Raw genomic sequence first — 17,599 nt, 5'->3', positions numbered from 1 at the left:
GCTGGACAAACAAGACAATTGGCTGTTCCTAGAAGAAGACTCAACAAAAAGTCTGAGGAAGCCTCCCTGGGACCAGGTACGGCTGTACCAACACAGGTCCCTACACTGGTGCGAGCTGCCACTCCAGCAACCGGAGGGTCTTCCCATCAGCCCTCTATTTACCTTTCTGCAGCTTCTGCAGAAGCTTTAAGGTTCGACAATACGTCGCCAAAACATAATCACCTGAAGAACAAGGGGGAGTATGGAAGAGGGAGAGAGGGAGGAAAAGGGGGGGAGGAAAGGTTGGAGAAAGAAGGGAGTGAGGGTTGGGGGGAACCCCCACACCCCTTCCTTACCCCTAACCTCCCCCCCTCCTTTCCTCCCTCTCTCCCTCTTCCATACTCCCCCTCAGGCGTGTGTTGGACCGGCTAAGGGGAGGTTGGAGGCCGGTATTCTTTGGGTGTGTTTTGGAGTGTTATATACATAGATTGCAGTTTAGGATAAGTTTGGATTTCTTCTGGAGGCGCTTTGAGTGGACATAATTGATGAACTCCGTTCAGCGGGGGCGGGCCTTGGAGAAGAGAGGCCGCATACAGGCAGCACAGAGGCTTAGGGGTTAGCCTTGCAGCACTGGGGTCCATGGTTCAAATCCTGACCAGGACACTATCTGCATGGAGTTTGCATGTTCTCCCTGTGCTTGCGTGGGTTTCCTCCGGGTACTCCGGTTTCCTCCCACACTACAAAGACATGCTACCTTGCGTTGGTGGTGCAGTGGTGAGCATAGCTGCCTTTCAAGCAGCTGACCCGGGTTCGATTCCTGGCCAACGCCTTCTCCAATACTTGGAGTCCTCAGAGAGAAAAGCGCTATACAAGGGTGGAATGAAGAATGAAGTGAATGTGTGGAATGTTTGAGGAAGAAAATGTCCCCCCAGAATCTATAGAAGGTGAACCCAGCAACTGATAGAAGATGCTTAGGCTGCGATCACACCTAGGCCTTCCGGATCGCGGGCGGAATTACTGCGATTCCAGATTGTGATCCAGTTATTTTCAATGGCACCCCGATCATGGGACAATATTGTCACCTGACAAATCACACAAAAAAATTGTGGGACACCTATTTCCCATAGGCCGTCAGGCAACAATCGCGGCAAAATCACGCCTCAATTGGGATGATATTGAAAGTAAAGGGATCACAAGCGTGTGCTGCATTTTTGCACCGATTCGGGAATCCGGAACACCTAGGTGTGACCAAATCCTCGCCGTGTCCATCATACGACAAGAACTTCCTGCACAGACGTCCCCCCAACATGAATAATACACCTATACCCCCCCAACATGAATATTACACCCATACTCCCCCATCAGGAATATTACACCGACAAGCCCCAACATGAATATTACACCCATACCCACCCAACATGAATATTACACCGACACCCTCCCAGCAGGAATATTACACACATACCCCCCCAGCAGGAATATTACACTCATACCCCCCCAACATGAATATTACACCCATACCCCCCAGCAGGAATATTACACCGACACCCCCCATCCTGACACTGACTTCCCCCCAGGAATATTACACCGACACCCCCCATCCTCACACTGACGTCCCCCCCAGGAATATTACACCGACACACCCCAGGAATATTACACCGACACCCCCCATCCTGACGTCCCCCCAGGAATATTACACCGACACACCCCATCCTGACACTGACATCCCCCCAGCAGGAATAAGAAAATAAGGATGATCCTCAGCTCCATCTAGTGGTCATAATGCAGTACATGTATGACAGGAAGCTACACAGACCAATAGGGTGGTTAGAGGGTTGGAAAGGGGAGGCCACGACGTGTCCATGCCCAGTAAGTGCCAAAATATTTCCTCTGCTCGGGGGTCCACACTTAAGGCAAGGTGATTTCCATTCTAGCAGCAGCTTTGATAGAAAATAAAGTGTGTCGCTGTGGTGAAGCAGGGGCTGTTATCTGCTAGTACTTACCCTTGGAGGATCTTCGGCAGGCTTTGGCACACAGCGCTCTTTGTTGCTCCACTTCATCTTTCTCTTGATATTCACTTAACAAGGAGCTGAGGTATTCTTCCTGTGACAAGAAGAAGGGAAGACGTAAGAGTCCCTATCCTGGACAAGAAGAGCTCAGCAATCAAGGCTTCATAGCAGGACTCCAGGCAGACCTTAAAGTGGACCTCTCAGCAACTTTACAAGTCTGCATGAAGAAATAGAATATACCGTATTCTTCTATCCCTTCTACAAGTGCAAAAATGTCACTTTTCATCCTGCCGGAAATATACAGAGCTCAGAACTTTCTGCTCTTGTTGTCTCTGGACTATTTTCAGTCCCAGTTCTCTATGTGGACTACAAAACATCACCTCACTATGTTATAGACAGGGGGGAGTATTCTGTAGTCCAAACACACTTTCTGTCCTACGGTGACAACGTCTCCATAGATTCAGTACAGTGAGTGTTGTCACCCTAGGACAGGAAGTTACTGGCAGTATCAAAGACAAAAAGAAAAGAAAACGAATGCAGCCACCATATCTAAGGACTGGTCAGCTGAAGTACAGTACATTTTTGTATTTCGGATTCCCCCATAAATCAGTTGGCCCCATCCGTGTACCCCCACAAATCACTTGCCCCATCAGAGTACATATATAGATCAGTTGCCCCATTACAGTGTCCCCATAGATTAATTGCCCCATCAAACTGCCCCCATAGATCAGTTGCCTCATCATCGTGCCCCCATAGATTAGTTTCCTCCATCACAGAGCTCAGTGTACTTGCAGGAGAACTCCCTATAGCCTGGCAGGCAGAAGGTGGGAGCTGGCAGGAGAAATGTGCTGCAGGGCACACAGCAGGCACGTGACGTCATTGGTTGCTAGGCATGCCGGCATCTCTAGCAACCAATGACTGCTGCTCAATGGACCAGGACTTGTGGGTGGTCCGCCATGTTAGTGAAGGCTCCATGAACCTATCAGCCTGTGCAGGAGGTGGAGCCAGGGACTTTATGTGGGAGGAGACTCATCTAATCTCTTGGTGTAGGAGAATTCAGACTGAGGAGTGGGTGGAGCAGAATAGTTAGGGGCGGGGCAAAGGAGTATGATGTAATGTTGTGGGGGAGGTGCTAGGAGAGGGAGGCTGTCACCTGTGCCCTGCCCCCGAGCATAATGCCTGGGTCATGCCCCCCCTTGTCTTGGCCCCCTGCTTCCAGTCATATGCTCTATTGATCTACTGACCCCCCTCCCCCCCCATAGATCTCCTGCTCTGTATGGACAATCACTCATGCCCAATACTTGCGGAAAAGGAAAAATTGGAACAGGGAACAAAGGAATATAAATGTAAATATGGCGGAACACGGCGTGCCGCGGTGACAACTTTCCACCATATCAGTCTCCGGTCACATCTGCGCGTTCCGGTAATGCGCACAGAAATGCACGTTTCCACGCAATCCCAGAACACCGTAAAAATATCTGCCTCAAGCTTGTAGTGCCATTTATTGTAAATGTCCCCCCAAAACGTGAGACCCCAATACAAGAAATGTGGCAAAATGCGCGGGAAATAAAACAAAGCAGAACGCGTCATGAGATACTTTGTCAGGCTTGTGGGGCATAGGGCAACGCACGGAAATCAATGGGGGGCGCTATGCTTGTTGGGGGTTTGTCATCCAGGTGTATGTCAGAGGAGTGACTGGGACCGACATTGGTGTCAGCGGACGCACTATTAACCCCGGCATTGATGTCAGCGGACGCTCTATTAACCCCCAACATTGGTGTCAGCGGACGCACTATTAACCCCGGCATTGGTGTCAGCGGACGCACTATTAACCCCGGCATTGGTGTCAGCGGACGCTCTATTAACCCCCAACATTGGTGTCAGCGGACGCACTATTAACCCCGGCATTGGTGTCAGCGGACGCACTATTAACCCCCAACATTGGTGTCAGCGGACGCTCTATTAACCCCCAGCATTGGTGTCAGCGGACGCACTATTAACCCCGGCATTGGTGTCAGCGGACGCACTATTAACCCCCAACATTGGTGTCAGCGGATGCACTATTAACCCCGGCATTGGTGTCAGCGGACGCACTATTAACCCCCAACATTGGTGTCAGCGGACGCACTATTAACTTCCAGCATTGGTGTCAGCGGACGCTCTATTAACCCCGGCATTGGTGTCAGCGGACGCACTATTAACCCCCAACATTGGTGTCAGCGGACGCACTATTAACTTCCAGCATTGGTGTCAGCGGACGCACTATTAACCCCCAGCATTGGTGTCAGCGGATGCACTATTAACCCCGGCATTGGTGTCAGCGGATGCTCTATTAACCCCGGCATTGGTGTCAGCGGACGCTCTATTAACCCCCAGCATTGGTGTCAGCGGATGCACTATTAACCCCGGCATTAGTGTCAGCGGATGCACTATTAACCCCGGCATTGGTGTCAGCGGACGCACTATTAACCCCCAGCATTGGTGTCAGCGGACGCTCTATTAACCCCCAGCATTGGTGTCAGCGGACGCACTATTAACCCCCAGCATTGGTGTCAGCGGACGCACTATTAACCCCCAGCATTGGTGTCAGCGGACGCACTATTAACCCCCAGCATTGGTGTCAGCGGACGCACTATTAACCCCCAACATTGGTGTCAGCGGATGCACTATTAACCCCGGCATTGGTGTCAGCGGACGCACTATTAACTTCCAGCATTGGTGTCAGCGGACACACTATTAACCCCCAGCATTGGTGTCAGCGGACGCTCTATTAACCCCGGCATTGGTGTCAGCGGACGCTCTATTAACCCCCAGCATTGGTGTCAGCGGACGCACTATTAACCCCGGCATTGGTGTCAGCGGACGCACTATTAACCCCGGCATTGGTGTCAGCGGACGCACTATTAACCCCCAGCATTGGTGTCAGCGGACGCTCTATTAACCCCCAGCATTGGTGTCAGCGGACGCACTATTAACCCCGGCATTGGTGTCAGCGGACGCACTATTAACCCCCAGCATTGGTGTCAGCGGACGCTCTATTAACCCCCAGCATTGGTGTCAGCGGACGCACTATTAACCCCCAGCATTGGTGTCAGCGGACGCACTATTAACCCCCAGCATTGGTGTCAGCGGACGCACTATTAACCCCCAGCATTGGTGTCAGCGGACGCACTATTAACCCCCAACATTGGTGTCAGCGGATGCACTATTAACCCCGGCATTGGTGTCAGCGGACGCACTATTAACTTCCAGCATTGGTGTCAGCGGACACACTATTAACCCCCAGCATTGGTGTCAGCGGACGCTCTATTAACCCCGGCATTGGTGTCAGCGGACGCTCTATTAACCCCCAGCATTGGTGTCAGCGGACGCACTATTAACCCCGGCATTGGTGTCAGCGGACGCACTATTAACCCCGGCATTGGTGTCAGCGGACGCACTATTAACCCCCAGCATTGGTGTCAGCGGACGCTCTATTAACCCCCAGCATTGGTGTCAGCGGACGCACTATTAACCCCCAGCATTGGTGTCAGCAGACGCACTATTAACCCCCAACATTGGTGTCAGCGGACGCACTATTAACCCCCAGCATTGGTGTCAGCGGATGCACTATTAACCCCGGCATTGGTGTCAGCGGACGCACTATTAACTTCCAGCATTGGTGTCAGCGGACGCTCTATTAACCCCGGCATTGGTGTCAGCGGACGCACTATTAACCCCGGCATTGGTGTCAGCGGACGCACTATTAACCCCCAGCATTGGTGTCAGCGGACGCACTATTAACCCCCAGCATTGGTGTCAGCGGACGCTCTATTAACCCCGGCATTGGTGTCAGCGGACGCACTATTAACTCCCGGCATTGGTGTCAGCGGACGCACTATTAACTCCCGGCATTGGTGTCAGCGGACGCACTATTAATCCCGGCATTGGTGTCAGCGGACGCTCTATTAACCCCGGCATTGGTGTCAGCGGACGCACTATTAACCCCGGCATTGGTGTCAGCGGACGCACTATTAACCCCGAGATTCAGCGATGTCCCCTGGTATCCCCCCCATCCATACCTGTCAGGCTCCATGATGAATCAGACAGCCTCAGGTGACGCTGACCAAAAAAGTACACAATGGATTCCATCTGCTTCTGGTGATCACAAATCTGCAGAATCAGAGAGCTGAACCTCCAGGAGAGGAAGTCCTTCACCTTCTGGGGGGGCGGAGACACTGCATGAAAGGGGCGGAGATACAAAACCACATCAGGAAGGAAATCGATATTATTCCCTATATATCATTATTATTCATAATAAATATACATTTTATATGGATGTGAAACCATTTCCAGGTGTGTCAATGTCCCAGAGACACACCCCCGAGACACACCCCCAGAGACACCCCCCCAGAGACACACCTCCGAGACACACCTCCGAGACACCCCCCCAGAGACACCCCCCCCAGAGAAACACCCCCCAGAGACACACCCCCCAGAGACACACCCCAAGACACACTCCCAGAGACACCCCCCAAGACACCCCCCCAGAGACACCCCCCCAAGACACCCCCCCAGAGACACACCCCCCCGAGACACACACCTCCGAGACACCCCCCCCAGAGACACACCCCGAGACACACCCCCAGAGACACCCACCCAGAGACACCCACCCAGAGACACCCGCCCAGAGACACACCCCCCAGAGACACCCCCCCCAGAGACACACCTCCGAGACACCCCCCCAGACACACCCACCCAGAGACACCCCCCCAGAGACACACCCCCCAGAGACACACCCCAAGACACACCCCCAGAGACACCCCCCAAGACACCCCCCCAGAGACACACCCCCCCCGAGACACACACCTCCGAGACACCCCCCCAGAGACACACCCCCGAGACACACCCCCAGAGACACCCCCCCCAGAGACACACCTCCGAGACACACCTCCGAGACACCCCCCCAGAGACACCCCCCCAGAGACACCCCACCCAGAGACACCCCACCCAGAGACACACCCCCCAGAGACACACCCCCCAGAGACACACCCCAAGACGCACCCCCAGAGACACCCCCCAAGACACCCCCCCCAGAGACACCCCCCCAGAGACACACCCCAGTGACACACCCCCAGGGATACACCCAAGAGACACACCCCCAAAAATACACCCCAGAGACACACCCCCTCCTTACACTGGTGGCCATGGCAGTTCCCTTTTTACACTGGTGGTCATGGTAGTACCTCCGTACACTGGTGGTCATGGTAGTATCTCCGTACACTGGTGGTCATGGTAGTACCTCCGTACACTGGTGGTCATGGTAGTACCTCCGTACACTGGTGGTCATGGTAGTACCTCCGTACACTGGTGGTCATGGTAGTACCTCCGTACACTGGTGGTTATGGTAGTACCTCCTTACACTGGTGGCCATGGCAGTTCCCTTTTTACACTGGTGGTCATGGTAGTATCTCCGTACACTGGTGGTCATGGTAGTATCTCCGTACACTGGTGGTCATGGTAGTACCTCCGTACACTGGTGGTCATGGTAGTACCTCCGTACACTGGTGGTCATGGTAGTACCTCCGTACACTGGTGGTCATGGTAGTACCTCCGTACACTGGTGGTCATGGTAGTACCTCCGTACACTGGTGGTCATGGTAGTACCTCCGTACACTGGTGGTCATGGTAGTACCTCCGTACACTGGTGGTCATGGTAGTACCTCCGTACACTGGTGGTCATGGTAGTACCTCCGTACACTGGTGGTCATGGTAGTATCTCCGTACACTGGTGGTCATGGTAGTACCTCCGTACACTGGTGGTCATGGTAGTATCTCCGTACACTGGTGGTCATGGTAGTACCTCCGTACACTGGTGGTCATGGTAGTACCTCCGTACACTGGTGGCCATGGCAGTTCCCTTTTTACACTGGTGGTCATGGTAGTACCTCCGTACACTGGTGGTCATGGTAGTACCTCCTTACACTGGTGGCCATGGCAGTTCCCTTTTTACACTGGTGGTCATGGTAGTATCTCCGTACACTGGTGGTCATGGTAGTATCTCCGTACACTGGTGGTCATGGTAGTATCTCCGTACACTGGTGGTCATGGTAGTACCTCCTTACACTGGTGGCCATGGCAGTTCCCTTTTTACACTGGTGGTCATGGTAGTATCTCCGTACACTGGTGGTCATGGTAGTACCTCCGTACACTGGTGGTCATGGTAGTACCTCCGTACACTGGTGGTCATGGTAGTACCTCCGTACACTGGTGGTCATGGTAGTACCTCCGTACACTGGTGGTCATGGTAGTACCTCCGTACACTGGTGGTCATGGTAGTATCTCCGTACACTGGTGGTCATGGTAGTACCTCCGTACACTGGTGGTCATGGTAGTACCTCCGTACACTGGTGGTCATGGTAGTACCTCCGTACACTGGTGGTCATGGTAGTACCTCCGTACACTGGTGGTCATGGTAGTATCTCCGTACACTGGTGGTCATGGTAGTACCTCCGTACACTGGTGGTCATGGTAGTACCTCCGTACACTGGTGGTCATGGTAGTACCTCCGTACACTGGTGGTCATGGTAGTACCTCCGTACACTGGTGGTCATGGTAGTATCTCCGTACACTGGTGGTCATGGTAGTACCTCCGTACACTGGTGGTCATGGTAGTACCTCCTTACACTGGTGGCCATGGCAGTTCCCTTTTTACACTGGTGGTCATGGTAGTACCTCCGTACACTGGTGGTCATGGTAGTACCTCCGTACACTGGTGGTCATGGTAGTACCTCCGTACACTGGTGGTCATGGTAGTACCTCCTTACACTGGTGGCCATGGCAGTTCCCTTTTTACACTGGTGGTCATGGTAGTATCTCCGTACACTGGTGGTCATGGTAGTATCTCCGTACACTGGTGGTCATGGTAGTACCTCCGTACACTGGTGGTCATGGTAGTACCTCCGTACACTGGTGGTCATGGTAGTACCTCCGTACACTGGTGGTCATGGTAGTACCTCCGTACACTGGTGGTCATGGTAGTACCTCCGTACACTGGTGGTCATGGTAGTACCTCCGTACACTGGTGGTCATGGTAGTACCTCCGTACACTGGTGGTCATGGTAGTACCTCCGTACACTGGTGGTCATGGTAGTACCTCCGTACACTGGTGGTCATGGTAGTACCTCCGTACACTGGTGGTCATGGTAGTATCTCCGTACACTGGTGGTCATGGTAGTACCTCCGTACACTGGTGGTCATGGTAGTATCTCCGTACACTGGTGGTCATGGTAGTACCTCCGTACACTGGTGGTCATGGTAGTACCTCCGTACACTGGTGGTCATGGTAGTATCTCCGTACACTGGTGGTCATGGTAGTATCTCCGTACACTGGTGGTCATGGTAGTACCTCCGTACACTGGTGGTGAGTGGATTCTTTATTCTGATTCCATAGAACAGTATTAGTCCCACAGGAACTCTGGAACATCATATACCTTTTCTGAACACAGTGGACTTTTGATTCTTGGTGGCACAGAACGCCCTTCCAGAGATGAGATATTCTGGAGATTTCCGCTGCACTCCTGACAAGCCGCCATGTTCCTTTTAGGGAAGAGAGGTTTCCGGCTCACCACTCTCCCGTTTTTGCACAGAGTCTTTCTAATGGTTGAGTCCTGAACATTCACCTGAGCCGAGGCCAGAGAGGCCTGAAGTTCCCGGGACCAGGCAGAAGGCTTCTTCTTGACTTCACTGATGATGATCCTTCTGGCCTGGGGGGAGATTTTCGCAGGACGACCACTCCTAGGTAGATTCACCACCGTTCCAAACTTCTTCCACTTGGTGAGAATGGCTCTGACCGTAGTCCCATTGAGGTCCAGGGCCTTGGAGATGGTGGTGTAACCCTGTCCAGACTGATAGACTTCAGCCACCTTTCTCCGAAGGTCTGCCGAAATCTCACTGGAGCGCCACTCCCCACCTCCGACAACTCCAACAACTCCGACAACTCCAACAACTCCCCACACTCCGACAACTCCGACAACTCCGACAACTCCGCATCTCCTGGCAAAGATTCAAACAGATAAAGATTAGAGGCTCAGTCATAGACTGCACTGGGGACATTAGAGTGTCAGCTCCTGGGCTCAGTCATAGACTATAGTGGGGACATTAGAGTGTCAGCTCCCGGGCTCAGCCATAGACTATAGTGGGGACATTAGAGTGTCAGCTCCTGGGCTCAGCCATAGACTATAGTGGGGACATTAGAGTGTCAGCTCCTGGGCTCAATCATAGACTATAGTGGGGACCTTAGAGTGTCAGCTCCTGGGCTCAGTCATAGACTATAGTGGGGACATTAGAGTGTCAGCTCCTGGGTCCAGTGATAGACTATAGTGGGGACATTGGAGTGTCAGCTCCTGGGCTCAGCCATAGACTATAGAGGGGACATTGGAGTGTCAGCTCCTGGGCTCAGCCATAGACTATAGAGGGGACATTGGAGTGTCAGCTCCTGGGCTCAGCCATAGACTGTACTGGGGACATTAGAGTGTCAGCTCCTGGGCTCAGTCATAGACTATAGTGGGGACATTAGAGTGTCAGCTCCTGGGTCCAGTGATAGACTATAGTGGGGACATTGGAGTGTCAGCTCCTGGGCCCAGTGATAGACTATAGTGGGGACATTGGAGTGTCAGCTCCTGGGCCCAGTGATAGACTATAGAAGGGACATTAGAGTGTCAGCTCCTGGGCTCAGTCATAGACTATAATGGGGACATTAGAGTGTCAGCTCCTGAGCTCAGCCATAGACTATAGTGGGGATATTAGAGTGTCAGCTCCTGGGCTCAGTCATAGACTATAGTGGGGACATTGGAGTGTCAGCTCCTGGGCTCAGTCATAGACTATAGTGGGGACATTGGAGTGTCAGCTCCTGGGCTCAGTCATAGACTATAGTGGGGACATTAGAGTGTCAGCTCCTGGGCTCAGTCATAGACTATAGTGGGGACATTGGAGTGTCAGCTCCTGGGCTCAGTCATAGACTATAGTGGGGACATTAGAGTGTCAGCTCCTGGGCTCAGCCATAGACTATAGTGGGGACATTAGAGTGTCAGCTCCTGGGCTCAATCATATACTATAGTGGGGACATTAGAGTGTCAGCTCCTGGGCCAAGTCATAGACTATAATGGGGACATTAGAGTGTCAGCTCCTGGGCCAAGTCATAGACTATAATGGGGACATTAGAGTGTCAGCTCCTGGGCCAAGTCATAGACTATAATGGGGACATTGGAGTGTCAGCTCCTGGGCCCAGTCATAGACTATAGTGGGAACATTAGAGTGTCAGCTCCTGGGCTCAGCCATAGACTGCAGTGGGGACATTAGAGAGTCAGTTCCTGGGCCCAGTCATGGACTATAGTGGGGACATTAGAGTGTCAGCTCCTGGGCTCAGTCATAGACTATAGTGGGGACATTGGAGTGTCAGCTCCTGGGCTCAGTCATAGACTATAGTGGGGACATTGGAGTGTCAGCTCCTGAGCTCAGCCATAGACTATAGTGGGGACATTGGAGTGTAAGCTCCTGGGCTCAGTCATAGACTATAGTGGGGACATTAGAGTGTCAGCTCCTGGGCTCAGTCATAGACTATAGTGGGGACATTAGAGTGTCAGCTCCTGGGCTCAGCCATAGACTATAGTGGGGACATTAGAGTGTCAGCTCCTGGGCTCAATCATATACTATAGTGGGGACATTAGAGTGTCAGCTCCTGGGCCAAGTCATAGACTATAATGGGGACATTAGAGTGTCAGCTCCTGGGCCAAGTCATAGACTATAATGGGGACATTGGAGTGTCAGCTCCTGGGCCCAGTCATAGACTATAGTGGGAACATTAGAGTGTCAGCTCCTGGGCTCAGCCATAGACTATAGTGGGGACATTAGAGTGTCAGCTCCTGGGCTCAATCATATACTATAGTGGGGACATTAGAGAGTCAGTTCCTGGGCCCAGTCATGGACTATAGTGGGGACATTAGAGTGTCAGCTCCTGGGCTCAGTCATAGACTATAGTGGGGACATTGGAGTGTCAGCTCCTGGGCTCATTCATAGACTATAGTGGGGACATTAGAGTGTCAGCTCCTGGGCTCAGTCATATACTATAGTGGGGACATTGAAGTGTCAGCTCCTGGGCCCAGTCATAGACTATAGTGGGGCCATTGGAGTGTCAGCTCCTGGGCTCAGTCATAGACTACAGTGGGAACATTAGAGTGTCAGCTCCTGGGCTCAGCCAAAGACTATAGTGGGGTCATTGAAGTGTCAGCTCCTGGGCCCAGTCATAGACTATAGTGGGGACATTGGAGTGTCAGCTTCTGGGCTCAGTCATAGACTATAGTGGGGACATTAGAGTGTCAGCTCCTGGGCCCAGTTATAGACTATAGCGGGGCCATTGGAGTGTCAGCTCCTGAGCCCAGTCATAGACTATAGTGGGGCCATTGGAGTGTCAGCTCCTGGGCTCAGTCATAGACTATAGTGGGTAAATTGGAGTGTCAGCTCCTGGGCTCAGCCATAGACTATAGTGGGGACATTGGAGTGTCAGCTCCTGGGCTCAGCCATAGACTATAGTGGGGACATTAGAGTGTCAGCTCCTGGGCTCAGTCATAGACTATAGTGGGGAAATTGGAGTGTCAGCTCCTGGGCTCAGCCATAGACTATAGTGGGGACATTAGAGTGTCAGCTCCTGGGCTCAGTCATAGACTATAGTGGGGAAATTGGAGTGTCAGCTCCTGGGCTCAGCCATACACTATAGTGGGGACATTGGAGTGTCAGCTCCTGGGCTCAGGCATACACTATAGTGGGGACATTAGAGTATCAGCTCCTGGGCTCAGTCATAGACTATAGAAGGGACATTAGAGTGTCAGCTCCTGGGCCCAGTGATAGACTATAGTGGGGACATTGGAGTGTCAGCTCCTGGGCCCAGTGATAGACTATAGTGGGGACATTAGAGTGTCAGCTCCTGGGCTCAGTCATAGACTATAGAAGGGACATTAGAGTGTCAGCTCCTGGGCCTAGTCATAGACTATAGTGGGGACATTAGAGTGTCAGCTCCTGGGCCTAGTCATAGACTATAGTGGGGACATTGGAGTGTCAGCTCCTGGGCTCAGCCATAGACTATAGTGGGGACATTAGAGTGTCAGCTCCTGGGCTCAGCCATAGACTATAGTGGGGACATTAGAGTGTCAGCTCCTGAGCTCAGCCATAGACTATAGTGGGGACATTAGAGTGTCAGCTCCTGGGCCTAGTCATAGACTATAGTGGGGACATTGGAGTGTCAGCTCCTGGGCTCAGCCATAGACTATAGTGGGGACATTAGAGTGTCAGCTCCTGAGCTCAGCCATAGACTATAGTGGGGACATTAGAGTGTCAGCTCCTGGGCTCAGTCATAGACTATAGTGGGGACATTAGAGTGTCAGCTCCTGGGCTCAGCCATAGACTATAGTGGGGAAATTGGAGTGTCAGCTCCTGGGCTCAGCCATAGACTATAGTGGGGACATTAGAGTGTCAGCTCCTGGGCTCAGCCATAGACTGTACTGGGGACATTGGAGTGTCAGCTCCTGGGCTCAGTCATAGACTATAGTGGGGACATTGGAGTGTCAGCTCCTGGGCTCAGTCATAGACTATAGTGGGGAAATTGGAGTGTCAGCTCCTGGGCTCAGCCATAGACTATAGTGGGGAAATTGGAGTGTCAGCTCCTGGGCTCAGTCATAGACTATAGTGGGGACATTGGAGTGTCAGCTCCTGGGCTCAGCCATAGACTATAGTGGGGCCATTGGAGTGTCAGCTCCTGGGCTCAGCCATAGACTATAGTGGGGACATTAGAGTGTAAGCTCCTGGGCTCAGTCATAGACTATAGTGGGGACATTAGAGTGTCAGCTCCTGGGCTCAGCCATAGACTATAGTGGGGAAATTGGAGTGTCAGCTTCTGGGCCCAGTCATAGACTATAGTGGGGACATTAGAGTGTCAGCTCCTGGGCTCAGTCATAGACTATAGTGGGGACATTAGAGTGTCAGCTCCTGGGCTCAGCCATAGACTATAGTGGGGACATTAGAGTGTAAGCTCCTGGGCTCAGTCATAGACTATAGTGGGGACATTAGAGTGTCAGCTCCTGGGCTCAGCCATAGACTATAGTGGGGAAATTGGAGTGTCAGCTTCTGGGCCCAGTCATAGACTATAGTGGGGACATTAGAGTGTCAGCTCCTGGGCTCAGTCATAGACTATAGTGGGGACATTAGAGTGTCAGCTCCTGGGCTCAGCCATAGACTATAGTGGGGACATTGGAGTGTCAGCTCCTGGGCCCAGTCATAGACTAGAGTGTCAGCTTCTGGGCCCAGTCATAGACTATAGTGGGGACATTGGAGTGTCAGCTCCTGGGCCCAGTCATAGACTAGAGTGTCAGCTTCTGGGCCCAGTCATAGACTATAGTGGGGACATTGGAGTGTCAGCTCCTGGGCCCAGTCATAGACTATAGTGGGGACATTGGAGTGTCAGCTCCCGGGCTCAGTCATAGACTATAGTGGGGACATTAGAGTGTCAGCTCCTGGGCCCAGTCATAGACTATAGTGGGGCCATTGGAGTGTCAGCTCCTGGGCTCAGTCATAGACTATAGTGGGGACATTGGAGTGTCAGCTCCTGAGCCCAGTCATAGACTATAGTGGGGCCATTGGAGTGTCAGCTCCTGGGCTCAGCCATAGACTATAATGGGGACATTGGAGTGTCAGCTCCTGGGCTCAGCCATAGACTATAGAGGGGACATTAGAGTGTCAGCTCCTGGGCTCAGCCATACACTATAGTGGGGACATTAGAGTGTCAGCTCCTGAGCTCAGCCATAGACTATAGTGGGGACATTAGAGTGTCAGCTCCTGAGCTCAGCCATAGACTATAGTGGGGACATTAGAGTGTCAGCTCCTGGGCTCAGCCATAGACTGTACTGGGGACATTAGAGTGTCAGCTCCTGGGCTCAGCCATAGACTATAGTGGGGACATTGGAGTGTCAGCTCCTGGGCTCAGTCATAGACTATAGTGGGGAAATTGGAGTGTCAGCTCCTGGGCTCAGCCATAGACTATAGTGGGGACATTAGAGTGTCAGCTCCTGGGCTCAGCCATAGACTATAGTGGGGACATTAGAGTGTTAGCTCCTGAGCTCAGCCATAGACTATAGTGGGGACATTAGAGTGTCAGCTCCTGAGCTCAGCCATAGACTATAGTGGGGACATTAGAGTGTCAGCTCCTAGGCTCAGCCATAGACTGTACTGGGGACATTAGAGTGTCAGCTCCTGAGCTCAGCCATAGACTATAGTGGGGACATTAGAGTGTCAGCTCCTAGGCTCAGCCATAGACTGTACTGGGGACATTAGAGTGTCAGCTCCTGGGCCCAGTCATAGACTATAATGGGGACATTAGAGTGTCAGCTCCTGGGCTCAGCCATAGACAATAGTGAGGACATTAGAGTGTCAGCTCCTGGGCCCAGTCATAGACTATAGTGGGGACATTAGAGTGTCAGCTCCTGGGCTCAGTCATATACTATAGTGGTAACATTAGAGTGTCAGCTCCTGGGCTCAGTCATAGACTATAATGGGGACATTAGAGTGTCAGCTCCTGGGCCCAGTCATAGACTATAGTGGGGACATTAGAGTGTCAGCTCCTGGGCCCAGTCATAGACTATAGTGGGGACATTGGAGTGTCAGCTCCTAGGCTCAGCCATAGACTATAGTGGGGACATTAGAGTGTCAGCTCCTGGGCTCAGTCATAGACTATAGTGGGGACATTAGATTGTCAGCTCCTGGGCTCAGTCATAGACTATAGTGGGGACATTAGAGTGTCAGCTCCTGGGCTCAGCCATAGACTATAGAGGGGACATTGGAGTGTCAGCTCCTGGGCTCAGTCATAGACTATAGTGGGGACATTAGAGTGTCAGCTCCTGGGCCCAGTCATAGACTATAGTGGGGACATTGGAGTGTCAGCTCCTGGGCTCAGCCATAGACTATAGAGGGGACATCGGAGTGTCAGCTCCTGGGCCCAGTCATAGACTATAGTGGGGACATTAGAGTGTCAGCTCCTGGGCTCAGCCATAGACTATAGTGGGGACATTAGAGTGTCAGCTCCTGGGCTCAGTCATAGACTATAGTGGGGACATTGGAGTGTCAGCTCCCGGGCTCAGTCATAGACTATAGTGGGGACATTAGAGTGTCAGCTCCTGGGCTCAGCCATAGACTATAGAGGGGACATTGGAGTGTCAGCTCCTGGGCTCAGTCATAGACTATAGTGGGGACATTGGAGTGTCAGCTCCTGAGCCCAGTCATAGACTATAGTGGGGCCATTGGAGTGTCAGCTCCCGGGCTCAGTCATAGACTATAGTGGGGACATTAGAGTGTCAGCTCCTGGGCTCAGCCATAGACTATAGAGGGGACATTGGAGTGTCAGCTCCTGGGCTCAGTCATAGACTATAGTGGGGACATTGGAGTGTCAGCTCCTGAGCCCAGTCATAGACTATAGTGGGGCCATTGGAGTGTCAGCTCCTGGGCTCAGCCATAGACTATAATGGGGACATTGGAGTGTCAGCTCCTGGGCTCAGCCATAGACTATAGAGGGGACATTAGAGTGTCAGCTCCTGGGCTCAGCCATACACTATAGTGGGGACATTAGAGTGTCAGCTCCTGAGCTCAGCCATAGACTATAGTGGGGACATTAGAGTGTCAGCTCCTGAGCTCAGCCATAGACTGTACTGGGGACATTAGAGTGTCAGCTCCTGGGCTCAGCCATAGACTGTACTGGGGACATTAGAGTGTCAGCTCCTGGGCTCAGCCATAGACTATAGTGGGGACATTGGAGTGTCAGCTCCTGGGCTCAGCCATAGACTATAGTGGGGACATTGGAGTGTCAGCTCCTGGGCTCAGTCATAGACTATAGTGGGGACATTGGAGTGTCAGCTCCTGGGCTCAGCCATAGACTATAGTGGGGACATTGGAGTGTCAGCTCCTTGGGTTCAGTAATAGACTATAGTGGGGACATTGGAGTGTCAGCTCCTAGGCTCAGCCATAGACTATAGTGGGGACATTAGAGTGTCAGCTCCTGGGCTCAGTCATAGACTATAGTGGGGACGTTAGAGTGTCAGCTCCTGGGCTCAGCCATAGACTATAGTGGGGACGTTAGAGTGTCAGCTCCTGGGCTCAGTCATAGACTATAGTGGGGACATTAGAGTGTCAGCTCCTGGGCTCAGTCATAGACTATAGTGGGGACATTAGAGTGTCAGTTCCTGGGCTCAGTCATAGACTATAGTGGGGACATTAGAGTGTCAGTTCCTGGGCTCAGCCATAGACTATAGTGGGGACGTTAGAGTGTCAGCTCCTGGGCTCAGTCATAGACTATAGTGGGGACATTAGAGTGTCAGCTCCTGGGCTCAGCCATAGACTATAGTGGGGACATTAGAGTGTCAGCTCCTGGGCTCAGTCATAGACTATAGTGGGGACATTAGAGTGTCAGCTCCTGGGCTCAGCCATAGACTATAGTGGGGACATTAGAGTGTCAGCTCCTGGGCTCAGTCATAGACTATAGTGGGGACATTAGAGTGTCAGCTCCTGGGCTCAGCCATAGACTATAGTGGGGACAT

General features: G+C 52.3%; 1 protein-coding gene and 1 non-coding gene across 9 annotated transcripts in view; one reads left to right on the top strand and one right to left on the bottom strand.

The window, feature by feature from the left end:
• CEP70 (centrosomal protein 70) overlaps positions 1 to 17,599 on the bottom strand; it is a 280,741-nt gene that overhangs the window by 38,931 nt on the left and 224,211 nt on the right. The window contains exons 2-4 of one of the 8 annotated variants that reach the window (XM_073634558.1): positions 9,989 to 10,022; positions 9,461 to 9,952; positions 1,983 to 2,082 (exon numbers count right to left, since the gene is read on the bottom strand). In XM_073634558.1, coding sequence (XP_073490659.1) covers positions 1,983 to 2,082; positions 9,461 to 9,952; positions 9,989 to 10,022 — 626 coding nt within the window. Of the gene's footprint in view, positions 1 to 1,982; positions 2,083 to 6,049; positions 6,206 to 7,164; positions 7,376 to 9,291; positions 9,953 to 9,988; positions 10,023 to 17,599 lie in introns of those variants that run through there. The other 7 variants (XM_073634550.1, XM_073634555.1, XM_073634552.1 and 4 more) reach the window with 7 other exon arrangements.
• TRNAE-UUC (transfer RNA glutamic acid (anticodon UUC)) lies at positions 737 to 808 on the top strand. The gene has a single exon. It is a non-coding gene; the product is annotated as a tRNA-Glu (tRNA).

Source organism: Aquarana catesbeiana, linkage group LG06 (genome assembly GCF_042186555.1).
Source record: "Aquarana catesbeiana isolate 2022-GZ linkage group LG06, ASM4218655v1, whole genome shotgun sequence".
Taxonomy (NCBI): domain Eukaryota; kingdom Metazoa; phylum Chordata; class Amphibia; order Anura; family Ranidae; genus Aquarana; species Aquarana catesbeiana.
Note: the sequence above shows the minus strand (reverse complement) of the source record. Positions and strands in the feature narration are given on the sequence as shown.